This window comes from Nuphar pumila, chromosome 7 (assembly GCF_984573655.1).
Source record: "Nuphar pumila chromosome 7, dmNupPumi1.hap1.1, whole genome shotgun sequence".
Lineage (NCBI taxonomy): Eukaryota > Viridiplantae > Streptophyta > Magnoliopsida > Nymphaeales > Nymphaeaceae > Nuphar > Nuphar pumila.
Window position 1 is genome coordinate 2964319 of NC_143255.1, and position 25445 is coordinate 2989763.

General features: G+C 36.5%; 1 protein-coding gene across 4 annotated transcripts in view; it reads left to right on the plus strand.

The window, feature by feature from the left end:
- The first annotated feature begins 2302 nt into the window (after nt 1-2302).
- UBP14 (ubiquitin-specific protease 14) overlaps nt 2303-25445 on the plus strand; it is a 46878-nt gene continuing 23735 nt past the window's right edge. For 3 of the 4 annotated variants that reach the window (XM_090013523.1, XM_090013524.1, XM_090013525.1), the window contains exons 1-8: nt 2303-2548; nt 2677-2848; nt 3645-3757; nt 4173-4509; nt 6751-6845; nt 16866-16999; nt 17093-17149; nt 17260-17337. In XM_090013523.1, coding sequence (XP_089869649.1) covers nt 2453-2548; nt 2677-2848; nt 3645-3757; nt 4173-4509; nt 6751-6845; nt 16866-16999; nt 17093-17149; nt 17260-17337 — 1082 coding nt within the window. In that variant the 5' untranslated portion in view covers nt 2303-2452. The remainder of the gene's footprint in view (nt 2549-2676; nt 2849-3644; nt 3758-4172; nt 4510-6750; nt 6846-16865; nt 17000-17092; nt 17150-17259; nt 17338-25445) is intronic. The other variant, XM_090013526.1, reaches the window with a different exon arrangement.

The window sequence follows — 25445 nt, forward strand, 5'->3', positions numbered from 1 at the left end:
AAGGGGCATCCTACCCCATGGGTCTTAAATCCATACCTAGGGTCCATTTCAGGATCCAAATACTAAATTTGTAATTATTAAAATTAAAAATTAAATTGAAATTCAATAAAAATTAATAACTTGAATTTCATCTTTAATTTTCATAAAATTATAGAAAAATCTCAAGTGTTATATGATATATGCACTGATTGCTGATGCGGTTTTAGTCCAGTATTTGTGAAGTTACATGGTTTAGTTTAATCTTTATATATATTTTTATGTGAATTGCATAAGGTATAAGAAATTTAACAGGAGGTTCATACATTTTTTATGCAAATTTCATATTATATATGTGAACTTAGTCAGTTATTTATGAAGTTTCGAGGTCTAGATTTAACAAAACGTTTACAAATATGATTATGCGAACTTTGTGATGTTCCAAAAAAAAAATGTGCAAATATCCTTTTAAGTGAGTTTGCGATACTCGATGAGCAAAGTGATATATCACACAATCCTGGTGAGTTTCGTACATGTGAATGGGTAAAAAGGTCATAACAAAGTTGATTATTTGCTATTTTAGATATGAGGCAAATTTGAAAAATTATGAGGCATTTTGGTAAACATGTCATTTTTGTTTTACAACATAGTAATTTTCTGAATTATAAAACCCATTCAAGCCTCCCACATAACAAGACGTGGCCTTGACCTGAAAACCCATTTCCATGTTCCAACCCACCTAGGAGGCCAAGACTGAAGACAACTTTGGGTCTAACACTAGGGATGCAAAGGATCGGATCCGGATCAACTAAGTAGATAAGAAAGAAAGTCGGATCTGAATAGAGTCAAACAACTAAAATTCATAAAATTTCCGTACTGGTTCCAGTCCGTTTGCATCCTTGTTTGACACAAATTTGATTAAGGATGCAAGTGGGTAAAAAATACTAATCAAATCATGATCAAATCCATACTGTCAGATTCTTGTAGCACGGCTGAATTGGAGACCGGGTCAGTTTCTGGACAAATATAGTTGGATTTATTTGGATCCGATTCCCAGTAGATAAACACATGCTGCTGGATTCCACAGTTAGGGGTGCAAATGGATTGAGTTGGATTGGACTTGGTTGGACTCATAGTGACAAATATCCAGAGAATTTGCCTGAAAGTTTAAAACGGCAATTTCTCCTGAGCTTTTCAAAATACCGCAATATTTATGAAAAAAACATAAATACCATGATTTAAACGTGGTATTTACGTTGTAAACAGCTATTTATCATGAAAAATGTCTATTTTTATTAATATTTTCTTATAAAAAATAATTTTCATATTTTTAATTTATTTTTTTATTGCCAAGATTTTGCCAACAAAACACGAGATTTATGAAAAATTTTCAATTTCTCGCAAGTTTTTGAAAAACAAGATTTTGCCAATAAAAACGTTTGTCACTATGGTTGGACGTCTGATTATAATTGTACATTTTATTCCCTGATTCAGAATGGGTTGGGTACCTGGCCCATTAGGGTATATTTAAACCAGCCCAAATAAAAAATCACTGGGTTCAGGTTTTGTTGGGTTATGAAAATGGAATCCCAAACCCGGACCCATAAAATTTTAGTTTTTTTTTTTTATAAAATTATATATAAAATACTTGGGTTAGGTGGGATACCCGACAAAAGTCATGACTCAAACTTGGCTTGCATATTGCTTGGGTCGGGTTCAGTTCAACCAAATTATTATTTGGGTCAGCATTTTTCATGCTGATACCCGAAAACTGGGGTTTGGGTCGAGTCAGCTGCCTGATACAAACCTGACCGGTTTACAGCCTCAAAGTTATGAAATAAGGTCCAAAAGTGTATTTAGATTGGGTTCTCATTATTTTTGGATTTGGAATGTGTTCAGATCAATGTTTTAAATCAGAGCCATGCCCAGATTTGAATCTAATCCAATCCATTTACAATTTTAAAATGCAAAACCCTTGATTTCAGTTTGGCTTTAACGGATCCAGTATTGCAATGCACATGTCATATCTAGATCCAACTCTGCATAATCAGATATATTCGGATCCAGAATTTGTGCAAAAAAACTTGGATTAATATTCGGATCTAGTACAGCCCATGTTAAATCCATTATTCGCATCTACGGTATCGAACCCACCTTGAAATTCAAGTCGGATCCGTATCCTAAACCGGACTCGATTTACTAAGATCAGAATCATCAGATACAGTACCGGGTCAGAAATAATTCAACCCATAGATCCATATCCAATACCGCTTGAGTTGAAAGTTTTTTTGGGGGTTCTCTTGGGCGCGCTAGACACTTCACTCGCGCGCACACACACATACACACAAAATAAAGGAGGGTAGGGCGACATTTCTCCTTCTTGTTCCCCTCTTTTCTCTCCTTTTCCTTTTCTCCTTCTTCTTCTTCACTTCTCCCTCTCCTCCTCTGCAAGCAACCCCCCCTCTCTCTGTCATTGATGGAGATTCTGCGATGCCATCTCTCGCGAGTTCGGATCCCCGAGCCCTCGAATCGCATCTACAAGCAAGAGTGCTGCATTTCCTTCGACACACCGGTTCGTTCCCCCGATCGGAGATCTTCCGGTCCCGTCGTTTCCGCGGATTCTGATTCTCTTTGCTCATTTTTTTTTCGGTTTCTTTTGATAGATGTTGATCGTTTCTGGGTTTTTTTGTGAGTTTTCAGAGGTCGGAAGGAGGGTTATATATCGATTTGAGCACGTTTTTGGCGTTCGGGAAGGATTATGTCGAGTGGAATTATGACAAGACGAGGAATCCGGTGTACCTGCACGTCAAGGAGGCGAGGAAGCCTGTTTCCGAGGTCCGGCCGCTCAAGAAGCCCACGTTGCTCGCCATCGGTATCTCGTTTCTTTTCTCTTTCGTTTGGATAGAAAAAAATCCTTCTTTTTTGTTTTTGAGAATTTGGTTTATTGGTGTTTGGCTTTGAAAGACATAGCGTCCGCTTGTAGATTTTTGTTTGATTGATGCATTAGGTGTTTTCTTTCAATTGGGCGTCGATTTTTCTGTGAACGTTGTTTTTTGATGTAGTATTGTCTGATTGGTTGCATTATCAGTAGTCAGTGTAGTTACAGGAAAGTTTTTTTGACAAATGTCTGTTTGATCATAAAAATAGCAGCACTCTTTTCTTTGCAATTAACTGAATCGACGATTATTGGAACGTATGAACCCTATACCTCTCTAATTAAATCTTGAATTCTTTGTGTTATTTAAATGCTTTATCCTTTGCATCTTTCCATAATTTGATCTTACCTAATTCTTTTTATTTTTTGCTTTGATCTATGGATGTTTTGGATGCTTAATGCAGTTAAATAGGGGCATAGTAACCGCTATATTCTTTGGATCCTGCCCTATTTTGAAACTCTTTCTCAGATAGCATGATTGCTCATTTTCTACTGTTTTCTTAAGTTTTTTTTTTTCTCTTTATTTGTTCAATGATCTATGGGTGTTTTAGATGCATAATGCAGTTGAATGCTTTCTAAAGATAAATATGGTTTCTGTAGAATTGGTTGAATAGTCTGTCGAATTTAAGTTGATTAGATTGTGCTCGATGATCTTCTGCCTTTTTAGTTGATAAGGGCGAGATTATTCAATTAGCAAAAGCAGTTTCAAGCTTTATTTTAAACATGGATGCAGGTGTTGATGGGGGTTTTGAGAGCCAAGAACTGGAGTATGAAACAACCCATAAGATTGTTGTGTTGCCGAATTATGTTGAACTTCCATTTCCATCTGTTGAGCTGCCCGAGAAGGTGCTATCTTTGTTATTTGTTATTTCTGTAGAAAATACTAGATTAGTGCAAGGCAAAAGAACACATCTCATTATATAGATATATTATAGAGAAAACGATTTTTTGGTATATGATTTTTCTCCAGAAAATTCAAGAACATCTTGGCAAGTAGGAAAAGTGTCAACACAAATATTACAAAAGTGAAACTTGGGCAATTGTATTAAAAAAAAGAATCTCATGTAAACGTTGTGATTGTAGACATGAGGTTTCCACGTCTCATTGGTAAACTTTGAAAGAGTTTCCCACTCCTGAGAAATTTGACAGAACCTGGAGAATTTCGAATTAGCTTGGATTCTTTTAATGATTGTGGATTGTCATGTTGGTTGGTTTAAAGTACTGAATGCATACCTAATACCTGAAATGCTTATGGTGTCAGGTCAGGTTGGCAGTTGATGCCATCTTAATGTCGGAGGGCACCGAGCGAAAAGAGCAAATAGCATCTTGGGCAGCTGATAATAAGAAAGTGAGTGCATATGCTATGAATCTTCAACAGATTGACAATGGCGTTGTTGTTCCACCATCAGGGTGGCGATGTTGCAAATGTGATAAAGTTGATAACTTGTGGCTTAATCTGACGGATGGTATGATTCTTTGTGGGAGGAGAAATTGGGATGGCAGCGGTGGCAACGATCATGCTATTGAACATTATAATGAAACAAAGTACCCTTTAGCTGTAAAACTTGGAACTATTACTGCTGATCTAAAAGGAGCAGGTAATGACTATTGCTCACTGGTATTTTATGCTGACTGTTTGTGGAGAATTCCTTTTTTACTGCCTTGGTTTTGAGATTGTTCAGCATGATCTGACCACAATTTTGCCAAAATTTGTTGTCTTTCTTAAGTCAGGATATTCTGATTCTCTCTCTATAACTTGTAAAGGCTTAGCTATGCACATAATTGTGTCTATTAAAAGAATAAGACATTTGCTGGTTGCATGGACCACCTTCGTATGTTTTCCTAAGGGTGGCAACTATGTTGCTGTTAATGTTGATTATTTTGCTTGTTAGTGAATGAACTTTGTGGTACCATGCAAAACCTGCTTTGAGTTTTCTCTTTCAAGTAGTCACCTGTGCATGAACACGTATCTGTGATATATACATGTATTCTTCTAGTAGCGTTTTGGTTGAAACAGGTGTCGCCAAAGTTACTTGAAGCACCATTGTTATAAAGTCAAGCAATGTGCTCTCAAAAGCACTGTTGGATGCTTTCTTTTCACTATATCAGTGTGGCAAGCACACTTGACATTTTCCATTGTAGGATTTTGTATGAGATGCATGCTTCCCAAATGCTATCCAGTTTGATTTCCACTTTCCGCTTTATTTGGACTTTGATCGTCCTTGCTTCTATTTTTTGCTTCTCTTGTTGCCTTCAAATTTCTGTTCCCTTCTTGACAACTTTAGGTAGCACCTTTCTCATGTTTCACTGGAGTTGATCGCTAGATGATAAACTGTGTAGGTGATGGTTTATTGGCAGTAGTGTCTGGGGGATCATTGTGGGATGTTCATCACAAGCACATGAGATGACCAAAATGTGCTGATCTCTTGGATGTAGGTTCTAGACAAGACCTTCCCTTGTGAAGGCCTTGTTAAATTACAAAAAAGAAATCTCTTTTCTTGCTTGTCTGTCAAAGCTAAAAATCAATAATGCACACATGTTCACGTTTACAATCTCTCACATGCATATAATTGCATGATTTTCTCCTAACTATAAAGTATAAACACAAACTTTTCTTAATTTCTCTTTACTAGTGTTGTTGCTCTTGCGAAAAATTAAATGAACTGTACATGATCTTTCTCTTTTGCCTTTTTTTTTTCTGTGGAATATGTATTCCGCATTTCACAATTTAAATTTTCAACTCAGTTTTCTGGATGGACATTCAAATTGAGAAGCCATATTTGCCAAACAACTATAATTGTTTGGAAAGGTGAAATAGGGGAGGGGAATTGACAAGATTTAGGACTATAAAACTCATATTTTAAATTTGGTGTTGCAATTGTTGCTTAATCATGCAGGTTGCAGAATCGTAGTTGCCCATAGTAATAATTCATTTATATAGAGTAGAAGGATGTAGTAATCTGTCTCTTGTACACTCACAAATACATAGGAACATGTGTTCATGCCACCATGACAAAACCTTCTGGTCATAGCATCATAGAACTGATTTAATTCTGCTTGCTTTTCTTCCTGATTGCTTGTCCTTTCCTTGTTAAATGTAGAACATCCCCTATTTTGTGGGAGCATACAGCCAGGTTTAGACTATAAATGTTATTCTAAACTTTAAGAACCTTATTCTGGTTCTTTATTTATATTTGGATTTCTTGCTAGTTTATTCTTTATTATATCTTGTGCTTGTTAGTCTCATTACTTCGAGATGCCTTGTTCCAGAGGTTCTGGAATGTGTTTAATTTTATTGTTTTTCCAAGTTTGTTCAGCTATGTAAGTCTGACTTTTAAGCTATGTCACACAGACACTCCATTTTGCCTTCCGTACCCGTGTCGACACGTGTGTCCCCATGACTCCACATGTTGACACCTGGACATGCCATTTTCCCCTCCGGACATACAAGTTTGTATTCAATTTATAATTTATAGTTATATTTTCAGTTTATAACTTTACATTTTCAGTATATAATATATATTTTTGATATAGCATATATATTTAGATTATATGCAGTTTATTTTGAATTTATTTTGTATTTATGTGATATATATATATATATATATATATATATATATATATATATATATATATATATATATAGCTGTGTCTCCATACTCACATATTTTGGAATTGTCATGTCGTACCCTCCGTACCCATGCCCGCACCCGTACCCAGGTGACAGCTTTTAAGTGTTTTTGTTTGCCTTGCATTCTTTGTTGTAACATGTATTTGTCTTCCTCTTGTCCTTATTTGAGTTTAATTTGATTTTTTATTTGATGTTCTGGGCAGTTCAGATGTTTTCTCATACCCAGAGGATGAAAGTGTTGAGGACCCTTTATTAGCTCAACATCTGGCATTTTTTGGCATTGATTTTTCATCGTTGAAAAAGGTTAGCTTAAAGTTCATGATATTATATACTTTTTCAGTAAGCTGCTATTGGATTTTCTTGTTCACTTGAATAGAAAAACTAATCTGTTCACTTCATTTTTTTTTCTGTATTGCACCGTGCTTCTCTTTGCTTTTCTCTCTTGAGTATCTTGTAGCAATAACATATATGTAGGGTTTGTCTTCATTTCTAAAGTTGGTTTTGGACTCCTGACTATTTCAGGTATCTCTAATAAGTAATAACTGTTTCTATTATCTTTTTTTCTTTTCCTATTTGAAGAACTTATCCATACTTTTATGATTGGGGTAAGAAATACTGCAGCTATGACACATAGGTGCGGGTGCAGGTGTGGCAATGTGGCACTTTAAAAAAACTTGGGTGCCGAGGTGCATGAGGGTGTACGCGTGTATATATATATATATATATTTTAACAATTAACAATAACACAAATGAAATAAAAACAATTATCATATGTTCAGTTCATCATACATAAATTCATGCAATAAATCAAATATATTGCAAAAAAAACCATTAAAAAATAAGACCAAAATAGACTCGATCAACATTGATCGAGTCTATTTTGGTCAAATATAACCTTGGGTGCAGGTTGATTGCACCCACGGTCATTTGACTGCACCTGGTGTGACAAATTTTTATTACTGCCGCACTGGGTGCTGCACCTTCGTTGTGTAGCATCGACGCGGGTGCGGCTACCCTTATAAAGAGTCCCTGTGACATAGCTCTTGAGGATGGAAGAAGAGTTACTTTTCTCCTATACAATATAGTCAAACTGTTCATATATGTTTCCTTTTCACGCCATTCACAACAGTTCAAATTATCGGGCGCCATCTGAATCATGAAGCTGATTCAAGTTACTGATGTTGCTTTAGCTGTTTACGAAAGGAGGATTTGTAGCAGTTTATGTATGCTGTAATAACTGGATACTTGTGTTATGGTAAGAAACCCATTTCCCAATCTTGATCTTGTGGTTTCTATGTCGGATCTTTCATATGTCCTACTGCCAGATGGGAACCTGCTCCTGTATTGCTTGTTGATCTCATTTCTTTGCTATGTCATAATGTCACATGGGTGCGAGTGCGACACTTTCAAAAAACTTGGGTGCGGGGGTGCGGCAAAAATATAAAAAATTATATATATATATATAGGATTTAAAAAAAATTGGGTCGGACCTGGGTCGGGTTTGGACCCGACCCAGACTGGATATCCCACCCTGTGCTTTTATAAAGCAACAGAGGGGTTAGGGTTTTCTCGAATGAGAAAACCCTCCCCACCTCCGCCACCTGCCCTGGTCTCTCCTCTCGTCCGACCTCCAGCCGACGGCTCCCCGGAGTGCCGACTGATAGCCTCCTCCCGCCCCCCTGTGCTCGTCCCTCTCCTCTCCCTCGGTTTCCCTCCCTCTCGAGCTCCCTCAGTCACCGGAACTCCAATGAGCCCCACCGCTCATTTCTCCCTCTCTCTCACGATGTTTTTTCGACAGTCGACCCCCCTCCCACGGGCACCTGTTCGCCGGCGACTTCATCACCCTCCTCGGCCTTCTCATGTAAACCCCCCTTCCCCCGAGTCTTCTCTCTTCTCCTTCTCCCTCGACCCTCCTGTTCTTAGGTTAGTGGACCAGAGCCACCATCGTGATGGCCCTGGGTCTGCCAGGGAGGGCGGTGCTGAGCACCTCCCCTCCCTCGACCCTTCTCATTTTTTTTGGTTCAAAAAATATACACAAATGACCCTGGGTGCGTTGACCTTGACCGCACCCAGGGTCCCGTTGACCGCACCGGGTGCCCCACCCGCACGCGCACCCGCGTCGCGTCGACGCGGGTGCGGCACCCATTTAGCCGAGTCCTTGTGACTTAGTTTCTATGTTATGTGAATGCTATAGGATAGGCAATACCACTAGTTTTTGTGGGTTGTAGCCTTGTAGTTATCCATTATGAACAATACACATTGGATCCATGTGACATAATATTAATGTATCTTTGATTTGAGTGCCTCTGGCTATTCTTTTTAGCTTGACTTTGACAAGAACATTGGAGGATTCTTTTCAAATGAGTTTGTGCCTATGTCACAGGGATTCGGCCAGACAGGTGCCGCACCCGCGTCGATGCGACGCGATGCGGGTGCGCGTGCGGCCAACCCCACCCTGGGTGCGTCGACCGCACCCAGGGTCATTTTGTTCCAATTTTTTGATTTTTTTTTTAAATTTTGCCCTGTGAAATGGGCTGCGGAATTTAAAAAAAAAAATTCTGCTGACAGCTCACCGCGCAGCGGGACCCGCCCCTTGCTGGATTTTGATTTTGATTTTGGCCTTGATAGCTTCGGTCTCTTTAGAGTCGCCTATTCCCTGACGAGGACTTCCAGATTCTTCACCTCTCCCCACCCCTTGCTGGATCCCTGCAGGTAGTGATGAGAGAATAAAAGGACGGAACAACTGATCCCTGCTTGCTGCTGCTGCTCTTGTTTTATAAGGGGGGCACTTGTGTCCACAACATCTGACGAGCTTTGTTGGCATCCCATGCTATTCCTGCCTCCAAACAATGAATTCGCAGCGTTGGTTAACTTGGAAATGCTGATCCATCTTCCTCAAAAATTAAAACCAAAATTCAAGAGCCTTTTGAAGTCTTTATCCTTTAACCATCCAGATCTTTCTTCGTCAAGAATTTTCTCTCTCCATAATAAATGATAATGGTGGTGGTAGCCTTGGTGGCTATTAGTATTCACTTTTCTCCTGACGGGATGGGTGCTCTAGCTGTAGCTTGGTGTATACCTCTCTTTTCCACATGTCAAATCCAATAAATTTCTTTTAGCTGTCATCCAGAGTCCAGACTGGAGATCTGTGTGCAACTGTATATAAAATGAAATTTGAAGAACCCTAGGCAGTGGCGATGGAGCCGTAGACCTCGTGAAGACTCTCTCTCCAACAAACCACATCAAACCTTTCGCTTATATTTTTTTTCGTGAAGACCAGGGAGTTTCAAGCATGATTGAATCATGACAGTCAGCAGAATGCAGCAGGCTGGGTCGATCAGATTGCCAATCCTTTCGGTTCATCAATTTTGTCCCGTTGCGCCAAAGTACACAACAAGCAGAACGTGGGTAACAAGTCTTCAAACAAACACACCAGCAAAAAAAAACTGGTTATAAGTCCTATATATATATAATTTTTTTTTGCCGCACCCCCGCACCCGGGTTTTTTGGAAGTGCCGCATCCCCGCACCTGCACCCATGTGACATAGGTTTGTGCCAATTCATTCTAGGTTAATACCTATGGTCCTCTTTGAAGGGCAGTGTGCCAGTGGCATTATTGATCCAAATAGCCAGCTTTGATGTAAGCACCTCATGCTAGTTTTATTCAAAAGATGTAATATTTAGTGAAGATAGATCTTTAACAGGATAGATTGGGGCTTCCTCCTTTACATGCTTGGAAAGTGGCATTGGTGAGTCTTGGATGTATAAAGGTCAGATATGGAATTAATAGTCTTCAACTTTGTTGTATGCCTTGATACATATGGAGTGTATTTTCCTCTTAGGCCTCTTAGGCCTGTTAGTGGGTTGTGTCTTGCCCTATTTGACCCTATTTCTACCCAATTGCACCTGGACCCACACAAGAAGATTTGATACAATCATTGTGTTGGATCTGCAGATGACAATCAGTAGCCTGACATGGATCCAATTTGGATGTTTCCAACCAAACTTATTTTAATTTTAACATGTAAAATTTTGAAAGGTGATGCTTTACCTGATTAAGTCACTCTCCTAGAGATGAAGATTCTGTTCTTAGTGCTAGTTAGGTGTTAATTTAACCATAGTAGCCACAAATGGTTCTTGATAAGGAGAAGGGAGCAATTTTGCAGGACCATGTGGTTGGTGTAATGAAACAAAGTGATTACAATGGAGTGCCTCTAAGCGCTACAAGAATGCACAAATACAAAGGGACACTTATGGGCCAAATATAATCTTACAAAAGAGATACACAAACACAAACAAAGGGCCACTTATGGGCCAAATCTATGGTACCTGGACACTCCATTTGTCCCTCTATACCTGTGTCAACATGTGTATCCCCGTGTCGACACACGGACACCATTTTAGCCTCCGTAGGTACAAGTTTGTATTTAATTTATAATTTATAATTATATTTTCAGTTTATAACTTTATATTTTCAACATATAATACATTTTAGATATAGCATGTATATTTATATTATATTCAGTTTATTTTGAACTTATTTTGCATTTATGTGATATGTATATATAGCCGTGTCCTCAGACCCACATTTTTTTAGAATTGCCGTGTTGTACCCTCCATACTTGCACCCACACCCGTACCCAGGTGAGATAGGGCCAAATACAATCTCACTAATGGAGATAAACACAATCCACTAGACAGCAAGGTAAAAAATATATGTTATGTTTATCATTAATATGCTTAGAAATGCATAGAGAATGCATGGGAAGATCTCTTTTTATAGAGCAAGAGAGAGACAAAGGGGCTAGTCCAATGACTATGTAATATAAAAAAACAAAACATAAAAATAATAAAACACAAAAAATAAGTTTACCTATCTGCCCCTAATGGGCAGTCCCTATTACAATACTGAAAATGACAGAAATGCCCCTGATGGACATTTCCTATATATATAAGTGCACATACGTTAACACTCCCCGTCAAACTTATAGTGTAAACACTGAAAGTATAGTGACAATCCATTTCAATATGTTTAGTCATTTCATGAAATGCATGGTTGCCAAGTATGCATATGACACTCTTGTTGTCACAACACAGTCGAGAGGGTGGCTATAAATGAATCCCCCATGTCCTCCAACAATCTTCTTAGCTATACAATCTTTGATGTTGTGGTAGCCATTATACGAAACTCAACTTCATTTGATGATAACAACACTTTCTATTGCTTTTTGCATTTTCAAGACACCAGAGAATCACTTAAAAATACACAAAAACCAGTTGTTGAGCATTTTTCATTTGGATCTCCTCCGCAGTCTGAATGAGAGTAAGCAATTAACTTAAGATAGGAAGAGGAAGACAATAAAAGATCTCTAGAAACATAGCTTTGTAAATGTCTAATGATCCTCATCACAACACTCATGTAAACTGTGGTGGGAGAATGTTGAAACTGGCTTGCAGTATGAACTGCATGAGCAATATCAATTCGGGTGATCATCAAGTAAGTCAATGCGCCAATCATTTGGCGATACGAAGTATGATCTTCCAAAGGTGATCCATTTTCTTCATTTTGGCATTGATAACTTCTGGAGTATCCACCATTTTCTCATCAATAATCCCGCACCTGTCCATAATCTCATTAACAAATTTGGTTTGAGTAAACAAATATGATTAAATATAATTTTTCATCAATAATCTCGGAGAATAAGCTACTTCAATTCCTAGAAAAAATCTAAGAAATCCAAGGTTAGTTATTTCAAAATGTTTCTTGAGAATAAATTTAATATGATTAACTCCTTGTTTATCTCCACCAGTGACGAACATATCATCAACATAAAGATGCATAAAGACTATTCTTGCATCAGATTTCTTAATAAACATAGCAGTGCCAATATAATAAAAATTAAATCCAAGTATAATCATAACAAAGCTAAATCTATTATATCAGGCCTTAGTTGCTTGTTTAAAACCATATAAAGCTTTATTCAAATAAAGTACCTTTCCAAAAGAAATCTCTTATCCAGGAGGTGAATCCATATAATCTTCTTCCTTTAATTCCCCATTTAAAAATGCATTCTTTACAATAAGATTCTGCATTGCATTGTGCCAGTGCATGATGGCCTTACACACATGCTAATTCTTGTAATGTTGCTTCTTGCCTTTTATATACTTCACCAAGATTGATTGACATTATAACACATGCATCATTTGGAGCTCGCACGCATGGTCGTACTAAAGAACCAGGTTCTCGAACAATGTGTTGTTTCATGCGATGCACACCTCCATTAATCAAAGTCAAAAGGTTTACAACTTTATATAACACAATAATAAGACCAATAAAGGTCATACAAGGTTACAAACTAAAGATCCAAAGCGCGAGCGCGTGCCCCCCCCCCCCCCCCCCACACACACATATATATATATATATATATATATATATATATATATATATATATATATATATATATATATATATCGGCTCAATTTTTTTGTTTGCTGCAGCGTAAGTGTTCACTAGCTTGAGATGTTGATGGTTTATTTTTTGAGTCAGGAACAACTTCTGACAATTTTTCTCCAATGAATAATGTATGTACTCGTGCCTTTTGTTATATTCTACGAGACTCGTAAGAAGCTCGACACAAACATAAGAGGGAATATGATGAGCACATAAAGGTCATACAAGGTTACAAACTAAAGATCCAAAACACACACACACACACACACACACACACATATATATATATATATATATATATATATATATATATATATATATATATATCGGCTCAATGTTTTTTTTGTTTGCTTCAACGTAAGTTTTCACTAGCTTGAGATGTTGATGGTTCAACTTCTAAATCAGGAATAACTTTTGGCAATTTTTCTCAAATGAATAGAGCATGTATTCGTGCCTTTTGTTTATCTTCTATGAGACTCGTAAGAAGCGCAACACGAACATAATTGGGAATATGATGAGTACAAGTTATGATGCTATGATGTGACATTTAAACTTATACAATTTATCATGCATTACAAAACCGCAAAAGTTACACTTTACTATCCGTTTGAAAAGTATCCCTAAACCCACCGGTTTACAATATTTCCGTGCTGGATCATTTGAGCCACGACCTCTACCATCCATCGACCTCTAGGGCATGATTTTGATATTTCAGAATACAAAAATAGGTGATTTAAGATGATAAAAGGAAAAAAATTTGGGATCAACAATACATTTAGGACGAAAAACGGATATGCAAAAAATAATATATAAATTAAAACATCAAATTAAATGAACTTACAACAAATTAAACGAACTTACCCTTGGTTTTGATGCTTAATTTTTAGGGTTAAAAGTCAAAAATTTGTATAGCATGAAAATGGGTGGATTTAGGATAAATCACACCACTATGATTCAATTTTAAGAGTTAAAAGTCAAAAAACGAGTCTGTAGGTTGGAAATGAGGGGCTTTAGGGTTCAATTTTGAGGGTTAGAAGCCAAAAAAAGGTTGGGTAGGACGAAAATGGTTGAGATTTGAGTCAATTCACACTTTTAGGGCTCAACTCTAGCAAAAATCCTCAATTTTAGGGTGAATTTGATCTCAAAATAGGGTGGGTAGGCTTAGAAAAAAGGTTTGGGGAGGGATACTGTGCAAATATAGGGTCAAAATGACCCTTGGAGGCTAAAAAATGCCCCCCATAAGTGGTTTGATCACCATTTTTTTGGCTTCAGAAAGGTAAAGAAAACAGTTGTTGACTCGTATGATATGGTACGATACACCCATGTATCATATGAGTCATATTGTATCGATACGATAATCATACCAAATATGATATAGGGTTCATATCGTATCGGTCCGCTTACCGACACTATGACGTATTGTATCGTACTATACAATATTAACAACACTGCCCCATATCGTATTTGGCTCAAAGATCGAGCATGAAAATATTGCAAACTGGTTGATTTACGGATATCTTGGAAAGGGATAGTAAAGTATAACTTTTGTGATTTTGTAATGCATGGTGGATTGTATAGTTTTACATGTCACATCGTAGGACATCACAACTCCTTTATACAGTTATGTGCCCATCATATACCCTCTGGTGTTTGTATCAAGCTTCTTACAAGTCTTATAAAAGACAATAAACAAAAGGTATGAGTACGTGCAACCGTCATTGAATAAAAAATGCCAGAAGTTGTTTCTGATTAAGAAGATGAAGATGAACCATCATCATCTCAAGCTAGTGAATGCTTATGTTGCAACAAACCAAAAAAATCATTGAGTTGATATATATATGTTTGGATATTTAGTTTGTAACCTTTTATGACTTTTATTAGTCCTGTCATTATGCTATGTAAAGTTGTAAACCTTTTGACTTTGGTATGTATGCAATGCTTTTTTTTAAACTTTTGATTATTTGCATTTGTGATAATTAGATTTAGCAGTAGTTGGTTGCGATGACCTGGTGTTGTGGTTTTGTGAGATTGCCGACGATTTCGGGTGGCATAATGTATTGAGATGCAGATTCTATCGTGCATTGATTAATGGAGGTGTGCATATAATGAAACAACACATTGTTCAAGAACCTGGTTCTCCAGTGCGATCATGCGTGCCAGCTCCAAATGATACACGTGCTATAATATCAGCCAATCTTGGTGAAATATGTGAATGGCAAGAAGTAAGATTACAATAATTAGCACATGTGTAAGGCCTTCATGCACTGGCACAACGCAATGCAGAATATGATTCAGATAAAGAGCAACAGGAGGCACAAGCTCCAGCTGCCCCACACAGGATGTCATTTCTAATTATGAACGGGGAATGCTTGACAATGAAGTCGATTGATGAATCTTCTTACAGTGAATCATGTAGTTGTAGTAAACTTTTGAGTCTTTTCACATTTTTAGTCTTGTAGTCAACTATGTAGTTGTAGTGAATTTTAATGTTATTAACTTTGAGTTTATGTAGTGCACTTTTGAGTGTTTTGGCTTTTGTAGTCATGTAACAAACTATTCTTCTATGGTCTATCAAGTATCAAATGTCACTATCATAAGTTCATCAAGGCTATTGATTTTATCTAATAAATTAATGAACTCTATTTCATGTGAGTAATATGCATTGACTTTATCTAATGAATTAATGAACTCTATTTCCTGTGAATGACATGTCAATAGTTTAGTGTGTTTATTTTTATATAATTACTTGTTTTTAATTCTTGTACATTTGTATAAATTCTTGTGTTCTAAGTTTTATTTTTTTTTTAAATTTTTTTAAATTTTCTGTTTTTTTTTGGTTTTTTGCATACTTTCAATGCTTTTTCAACTCTATCTTATTATGGTACAATACTATACACCCATATCCCAAACTCGTGCGATACGGGTTCCGATATACTATTTACAACATTGATATGAGGCTCATATCATATCGGTCCCCTTACCGACACTACGATATATCATAATTGTATCGTATGATATGATACTGATAATATTGGTGAGACGGGAAAAACTTTCATGGGGAAATCTTTGTAGTCAGGATTTCACGAATCCATTATTGCTTTGTTCATCCAGTTACCAAAGATTAACAGTTGCTCCAAGAACAATTTTTGATTGATAAGTTTTTGGATAATTTTTTAGGAGATATTCAAAATATTTGATGTTGCTATCATGGCCGGAGAACTTCCATGTAAGTACTATTCCAAACATTTTGTTGAGTGGAAAAGAAAAATCATGAAACTATGTTCTGGATGGTCAACTTGGTTTTGGTCCCTATAAGAGTTGAGTCGATGTAATATACTAATATATTGGCTGTAGACAGTTCTTGTTATTCCCTTGCAGGCAAATTTTCTGTCTACTCAGTGGCTATAGTTTGGAAGAGACATTTTGATTGAATGATCAACTCACAAAAAAACTTCATTTTCTTTTCTCGGTGTGCTGAAATTTGTGATGATTTTTCAATTACAATGGTCAACTGCTTTTCAGCATGATTGATTTGGTCATTTCCCCATCTTGGAAAATTCCAATCCAAGATTCTTCGAGGTTTATGATGGCACTTGGCTATTCTCATACATGCACATATTTTGCCTATTGAATGGCTTATCTGATTTGTAGTAGTTCCCTAGAAAAAGGGAACATCTAAGAATGTGATGTGATATATTTGATTATGAAATTTATTACATCATGTAAAATTAATAAAGAGCACATGTTTTACTTTATAATGCGTCCAACTACATTTTTTTTAGTGTTTTATGAGTTCTTTTTATTTGTGCACATTTCCCTTGCACACTTCATGCTTCATTTCTATATGAAAAGAAGGATCCTGTTTTGTACAGACGGAAATGACAACTGCTGAGAAGGAACTTGATCAAAATACCAATTTTGATTGGAACCGAATACAAGAAAGTGGACAGGATGTGGAACCTTTATTTGGACCTGGATATACTGGACTTGTCAATCTTGGAAACAGGTTCTCTCTCGTTCTATATACATGTATATGTGTATATATATAAACTGGTTGCATAGCTTTTAATGTGCAAATTCTTGTCATCATCTTTTGCAGTTGCTATTTAGCTTCTACAATGCAAGTAGTTTTCTCAACTCGGTCTTTTTATTCACGGTTTGTGTCATATACTACAATTCTCCACATTAGCTGATTGTTTATTTTAATCATAGCTGTTATTTGCTTTCTGATTTAGTAATTGTACTCCAAACTTGATTTTCTTTCAGTTATTATGCAAATCAAAGTTTGAAGACAGCATTCGAGAATGCTCCTGCTGATCCTACTTTAGATTTGAATGCACAACTGTAAGCATTGGATATAATAGCTTGATTCGTCTGTTTGTTCTGAAAAGTGCTCATTTTGAATATTTATTCCTAGTTCTATCCTATTTCACATTTGAAAAGTACAAATATTTGACTATGTTGCTGAAATAATGCATGCTTGTGGATATATGTGTAATGGCTGTCTATTTAAAAGTGTTGTTGCATGAATGTAAAAGTGTATTTGCATGTGCTTTATTTAGAAGCAATTTCTGTGTGTGTAACTCTCTCCCTCTCTCTCTCTATATAGGTTTTTGATTTTTCAGTATTTATTTTGAATTCTCTATTTGTTATTGATTATTGGTTTATCAATAATGCATTTTTCTATTTATTTCTGTTTTTAAGCATAATTTTTATAAAATTTTAATATTGATTTTTGAGGCTTATGCCTCGCTATGCCTAAAACTCTTTTCATAATTTATGTATATATATGTATTTTGGATCTGTGTATATGTACATATCTAGATATATATTTGCTACAATTATTTGTATGTACATATGACTTAGCAGATCCCTTTTGTGGTTTAAAGTAAAGCTGACCTATAGATGTGATCTGTTAAAATGTAGCTCCTAAAATCATTGTAAATATAAATATATATATTTATATACATAGAGATATATTTACATATAATATATTATATGTACATATATCTCTATATATATAAATATATATATTTATATATTTTTACCCGAAAGGGCATTTCTGTCATTTCCTGTTTTGCGCATATTCACTTTTAGAATATGCTGTAAACCGTTGGGGGCTCCCAACGACTCCTTTGGGAGCCCCCCCTTTGCACCTTCTAACATTTGTATAAATAGGGGTGTTCCCCCCTTGTATTTCCCAAGCTTGAGAGTCTCAAGCATTTGCTTTTATATATTGAAATACATGCATTATTGCATGTTTATTATTTATACACTTTTTGTGTATTTTGTTCAAAGTGTTGTGAGAGTGCTTTCGTGCACTTCTTTTATAAAGTTTTTATGCTTGTTTATGTATTGTCTCTTCGTAGACAATTTCACATGGTATCAGAGCTCGGTTGGTGATTGGAGATCGTGAGATCCGCCTTTGTTCGAGTGCCTCGAAAACCGTGCCTTCGGATTTTTTGAGATTGAAGTGGTGGATCTTGCTTCTCAAATATTTTAGAAGGATCTTGTGCTAAGAAGAAGTTGAAACATCGTATTGGTACGTCTTTTTTCTTCTTCTCTCTACGTCTTAATGGGTGAGAAAGTGTCTCACTTTGCCCTTGGCTTCAAGTTGAATGGGTCCAACTATCATATTTGGGCCGGGAATATGGAGGCCCACATAAAAGGAAAAGGATTGTGGGGTTATGTGCAAGGAACAATTCCGGAGCCGGAACCCAAGATAACCATAATGGACGGAAGTGAAATCAAGATTCTTGAGGGAGAGGAAAGGATCAAAGCTCTTGAAGAATACTCAAAGAAACACGACGAATGGGAAATGAAGAACTTCAAGATTCTTTCTTGGTTCTTCGCATCCGTCGAAACGAAGATTAATGCCAACATTATCAAATTCAAAAAGGCATCGGAAGCTTGGCATTATCTCGAGAAGATGCATACATCAAGAGACCTATCTCATAAGTATTACCTTCAAAAGAAGGCCCTCTCCCTTACTCAAGGTGAAATGTCTATTAGGGAATATTTTGCCGATCTTTCCTCTATTTGGGATGAGCTCTCTATGCTTGAACCAAAATGGAGTGGAGAGGCAATTGAACTCCGCCACAAGCAACTTGAAGAAGATCGTTTCTTCAATTTTTTGAATGGGTTGAGACCGGAATTTGAGCAAATAAGGTCATCACTTCTATCCTCATTTACTCCTCCCTCTCTTGAAGATGTTCTCACCAAATTAAGTGGTGAGGAGACTCGTATGAATTTATGTAAACAAGGACCAAGTGTTCTTATGGTTCCTTGTAATTATGAAGAAAATAATGAGGTTAATGCCGTATCAAGACCCGGGAATAATGTAAAGACCTATCGTCCTCCTCACTTTAAATTTCAAAATCAAGGAGGAGATGGTGGACAAAGAGGGAAGCGGGACTATAGCAAGACTATATGTCACTTTTGTAAAGAACCGGGGCATATCAAGCCAGTATGTCCCAAATGGAAGAAGCTTCTTGCTATGGCCACCACCGGCGCACCACAAAAGGAAGATGCATCATCAAGTGGGTCACTCTCGTTGAACCAAATAATGGAAGCCCTTCAACCTCTTCTCAAGGGAGCTACATCCGGTGCCGCCGTGTCTACTTCTTCCATTCCAGGTAAAGTCCCTTGGCTTTTGGACTCAGGTGCATCCTTTCATATGTCCCCAAACGTGTTTTCACTTTTCGATTATTCAAAAAATGCTTCTCCATCCTTTGTTTCTACTGCAGATGGAACTTCTCTTGAAATTAAAGGAATAGGTAATTTTGAAACTCAAGATTTTTTTATTCCAAAAATTAGATTTATACCTAAACTTAATTTAAATCTTCTTTCTGTTTCTCAACTCTCGGATCATGGTTGTGATATTAAATTTTCATGTGATAAATGTTTAATACAGGATCGCCTGTCCGGGAAATTGATTGGGGAAGGCTTTAGAAAAGGCGATTTATACTACATGGAATCTCTTCGAGTTCCAAAATCTTTTTGTAATGTTGCCCGAAACAAGGATATAAACATGTGGCACAAAAGACTTGGTCATCCTAATATCACCAAGTTGTCTTACTTACATTTTGCAAAAGACCTATGTAAAAGTTCCTTTTCTTGTAATGACTGTATTCTCGGAAAAATGAAAAGTTTACCTTTTGAGCAAAGAACTATGTTCTCATCAAAACCTTTTGAAATTGTTCATTCCGATGTTTGGGGACCAACACCTGTTGTCTCAAAAGGAGGTTTTTCTTATTATGTTATTTTTGTGGATGATTTCTCTAGATATTCATGGATCTTTTTTCTTAAATTCAAACATGAAGTCTTTTCATGCTTTAGAACTTTCCATTCGATGATCAAGAATCAATTTAATAGTAACATAAAGATTTTTAGAAGTGATTCTGGAGGAGAATATCTCTCCAACCAATTTAAAATATATCTTGAAGATCAAGGAATCATTCACCAAAGATCTTGTCCTAAAACCCCCCAACAGAATGGGTTGGCCGAAAGAAAACATAGACATATTATTGAGACCACTAGAACCCTTCTTATTTCTCAAAACATACCAAAATTTTTTTGGGCTGAAGCTGCTCTTGCTTTTGTTTATCTAATAAATCGTTTGCCCTCTAGAATATTAGGAAAAATATCCCCTTTTGAGATCTTGTATAAACTCGAACCAGATTATAATAGGTTACGAGTCTTCGGGTGTAAGTGTTTCATACTTACGGATAAGAATGACAAACTCTCTCCCAAGGCTATCCCCTGCGCTTTTCTTGGATATTCCGAAACTCAAAAGGGATTTCGATGCTATGATCTTCGGGAAGATAAATTATATGTTTCTAGAAATGTAACTTTTTTGGAAAATGAAAGTGGATTTGAAAAAAATGTTTCTCAACAAGAAAATTTTGATTATTCCTTCCTTTTTGACTTATTATCTAGTAATGATGATACATCCAGTGATGATGATATGTCATCAAACCATGATGAGAACATTGAAAGTAATATCGAAGAGCATAACCAACAAGAAGACAGGATTTCTAGTGATCCTATAACATACTCTCGTAGAAACCAAGACACCTTTAGAAGTGCTATTGACCAATATAGTGAACTCATTCCTGTTCTCAATCACCGAAGGTCTGAGAGGAATAGGAGACCTCCCACTCGTTTTGTTTCCTTTGATTCCTTTTCGCCCCGATATAGGGCTTGTCTTAGTGCCATTCATTCTTATTTTGAACCAAGAAACTTTGAAGAAGCAAAGAAATGTATAGAATGGCAAGAAGCTATGCAAAATGAACTTAGTGCTCTTAAAAGGGCTAAAACGTGGGTTTTTCAATCTCTACCTATAGGAAAGAAAACTATAGGTTGTCGATGGGTTTTTAAAGTTAAAACTAAGAGTGACGGATCACTTGAAAGGTATAAGGCTCGCTTAGTTGCAAAAGGGTATGGGCAAGAGTATGTGATTGATTATGAAGAAACTTTTGCTCCTGTAGCCCGAATGGTTACAGTTAGGTGTCTTATCACTATTGCATCTATCAAAAATTGGAATATCTTTCAAATGGATGTGAAAAATGCCTTTTTAAATGGTGATCTTAATGAAGAAGTGTATATGGATGCTCCACCTGGCATGGAGATCCCTAAAAATAAAGTCCTTCGTCTTCGAAAGGCCCTTTATGGTTTGAAAGAGGCCCCCAAAGCCTGGTATGACAGATTTACCAGTGTAATGCTGGAAAATGGTTTCTCCTCATGTTATACTGATACTGCTCTATTTACTAGAAAATCTAAGCAGGGATTGTAATATTGTTATTATATGTTGATGACATGTTAATCACAGGTGATGATATACAAGGAGTCAAGGGTATTAAGTCCGTCTTGACTTCAAAATTTGAGATGTCAGACTTAGGATTTCTGACATATTTTCTTGGAATTGAGGTTGCCTATTCGCAACGTGGTTATTTTCTATCTCAGTCTAAACTTGCTTGTGAGATTATTGACAGATCAGGGATTTCTGATGACAAAGTATGTGAAACTCCTGAAGTTGTGGGAGCCAAAATGAAGATTGACGACGGTGTTCCTCTAACTGATCCTACTCCCTACAGACAGTTGGTAGGTTCTTTAATGTATCTTAGCATTACTCGACCCGATTTGTCACATGCTATACACATCGCCAGTCAGTTTCAACATGCTCCTACAACCGTCCATATGGGTGCTGTACTTCGCATCATCAGATACTTGAAGGGAACAATGAATAAGGGAGTATTCCTATCCTCTTCTTCTGAATTAAAATTGCTTGCTTATACTGACTCAGATTGGGGAGGTGACCCTAGTAACCGTCACTCCACCACTGGTTTTTGTATTTTTTTAGGAGAATCCTTGATCTCGTGGCGATGTAAAAAGCAACAGAAGGTCTCCTTATCATCCACTGAAGCCGAATACAGAGCCATGACATCTACCACCATGGAAATAGTATGGATTCGACGTCTTTTGGAAGATATGGGAGTAGTTGTCAAAGAACCAACAAAGCTATGCTGTGACAATAAAAGTGCCATCTACATTGCCAAGAACCACACATTTCACGAGCGAACAAAGCATATAGAGATGGATTGTCATTATGTCCGAGAGGAATACTTGAAGAAGATCATTGATCTGCCATATGTGACATCTGAGTATCAACTTGCCGACTTCTTCACAAAAGCTCTATGTTCGCCCAGATTTCATTTCCTTCTTGACAAACTTGCGGTTATCACACCGTAAGTTTGAGGGGGGGTGTTAAAATGTAGCTCCTAAAATCATTGTAAATATAAATATATATATTTATATACATAGAGATATATTTACATATAATATATTATATGTACATATATCTCTATATATATAAATATATATTTATATATTTTTACCCGAAAGGGCATTTCTGTCATTTTCTGTTTTGCGCATATTCACTTTTAGAATATGCTGTAATTTTCTTTTTATTTTTTACTTTTGTAATTTCTTTTTTTTTCTTTTTATTTTTAATTTCTTTTATGTGCATTGGGGGTCCCCCAATAGAGTCGTTGGGGGCCCCCAACGGTCACAAATGTGACCGTTGGGGGCTCCCAACGACTCCTTTGGGAGCCCCCCCTTTGCACCTTCTAACATTTGTATAAATAGGGGTGTTCCCCCCTTGTATTTCCCAAGCTTGAGAGTCTCAAGCATTTGCTTTTATATATTGAAATACATGCATTATTGCATGTTTATTATTTATACACTTTTTGTGTATTTTGTTCAAAGTGTTGTGAGAGTGCTTTCGTGCACTTCTTTTATAAAGTTTTTATGCTTGTTTATGTATTGTCTCTTCGTAGACAATTTCACAGTGATCTACATACTCTGTAGTAATGGTGATCGTAATTTGGATTGCTGGATTCTGACACTGGAGCAGGTTTTCCGACAATTGAAAAATCAATGGTCTTAAATGCATTAAATTTTATTGACTGAAAAAACATGTTTTTTCATAAGAAAACACGATCCAAGGGTCAATCCCAATAAATTGAGCATTCTGAACACATCTATGATATCAGATTGAGCGAAAAAACTTGCATAATCAGATCCTAACTAGATTGTGCACAAAAACCATTGTAACACACACACACACACACACTAGATAATTGTCCCACCCATATGGCAGGGTCTTATAAGACAACTTAAATGGTAAAAAAAGTTTGAAATCATATATATTTGTCAAAATTGAAAGGCAAAATAATGGGAATCATAAATGTACTGATAAATTTAAAACATTATAAATTATTTTCATTTTGTAACCATTAAGAAGGGGGAGAAAGACGTTTTGGAGAGAGAGAGATCAGTTATAAATAATAATTAATTTTTGAAAAAATTACAGTGTGCCATGTAAGTAAGACTTTCTTTTTTATGCAAACTCTATACAAATGCCCATACAAATTTTTAATTACATTCTCAACTCACATGGCAAGAATGTCAATTAATAAAAATTTATAAAGCATTCAATTGTTGCACCTGATGCCCTTGTTTCTGCTCTTATAATATTTAGGATATATATATGGTTAATATTTAGTTGTATTGAAGTTGCGGAAACTATTGAGCTGGAAAGCATAAGTCCAAGCTTTACCAATTCAATCTGACCACATGCATGTGTTTTTCATGGTTTGTTTGCTAAGGATTAAACGTTGGATCAGATTATTTCGATCTAGAAATATGTTTTTTTAAGTCATGAAATTTTAGTGCATTGTGGGCCATTTATTTTTGAAGCCCTTAAACAACCTGCTCATAACTCATTTTCTACTATGCAAACGTTGTAGACCATATTCATAAGGTCTGATCTACAGAAACATACTATAAAATATGAAAAGAGGGTAATTTATATTCAATAGTTCGCTACCTTCAATAGCACCAAATATTAACCCTATGCACACACACATGACATCTCTTGAAAAAAAAATATTTGGGTAATGGGTCTGATTCTCATTCAGATCTTCCTTGTGGTTGATTTCTTACTACAAACTGCTTGCTGTAGGCAATTTTGCAAGCTACAGGCTGTCATCTGGTTATTTGCATCTTTACACTGCATATATATCTAATTAATTTTCCCATTTTTGAAAATTATCAGGCTTTGATTAATGAAGAAGATACTGCATCTAGCGTTTCTAGTTATTGGTAGTTTTCTTTTGATAGGTCAATGTTATATTGTATGATGATGGTGGCCACTTGTGGATTATTGGGTGATATTCAAATGGTGGCATAGTATTATGGTAAATCTTTCAATGGTGTGTTGGGCATTACCTCTTTTTCGCATGCTCATAAAAGATGATGTCTGGATTTGGGCATCAATTTGTTGGCTGTATGCGGAATTAACTTGGTTTGCATCTTAATGATTGGGGACTGGATGTTCTCTCAACTGGACTTCACCTTTTGTTTTCTTGTTTTTGCTTCTCTTGATTGGTTATGTTGGAAGGACTGCATATACATGTTTACGTACGCATACAAGTACATATATATGGACATATATCTTCACAAGAACAGAGCTTCATGCACACTTGGCTGAAAGCGGCATGCATAAACCTACTTGGATGCTCAGCCTTGACTTGGATGTAATGTCACTGAGGCCACCACACATGGTAGATCCACTAGGTCTTAAAGTACTGGTGAAGTTGGCTTATGGCTGTATGCATATGTTCTAATCAATTACATATATATGGACATTGATGTATCTTCACAAGAACGAACAGAGCTTCATGCACACTTGGGTGCACAAAGCCACATGCATAAACCCTCTCGGATAGTCAGCCTTGACTTGGATGTAGTGTCACTGAGGCCATCACACATAGTAGATCCACTAGGTGTTAAAATATTGGTGAAGTTCGCTTATGCCTGTAGGCATATGTTCTCAGAGTAAGATGATGCCACCATGCTGAAAGCGTGACTATGTCCTAATCTTCAGTATC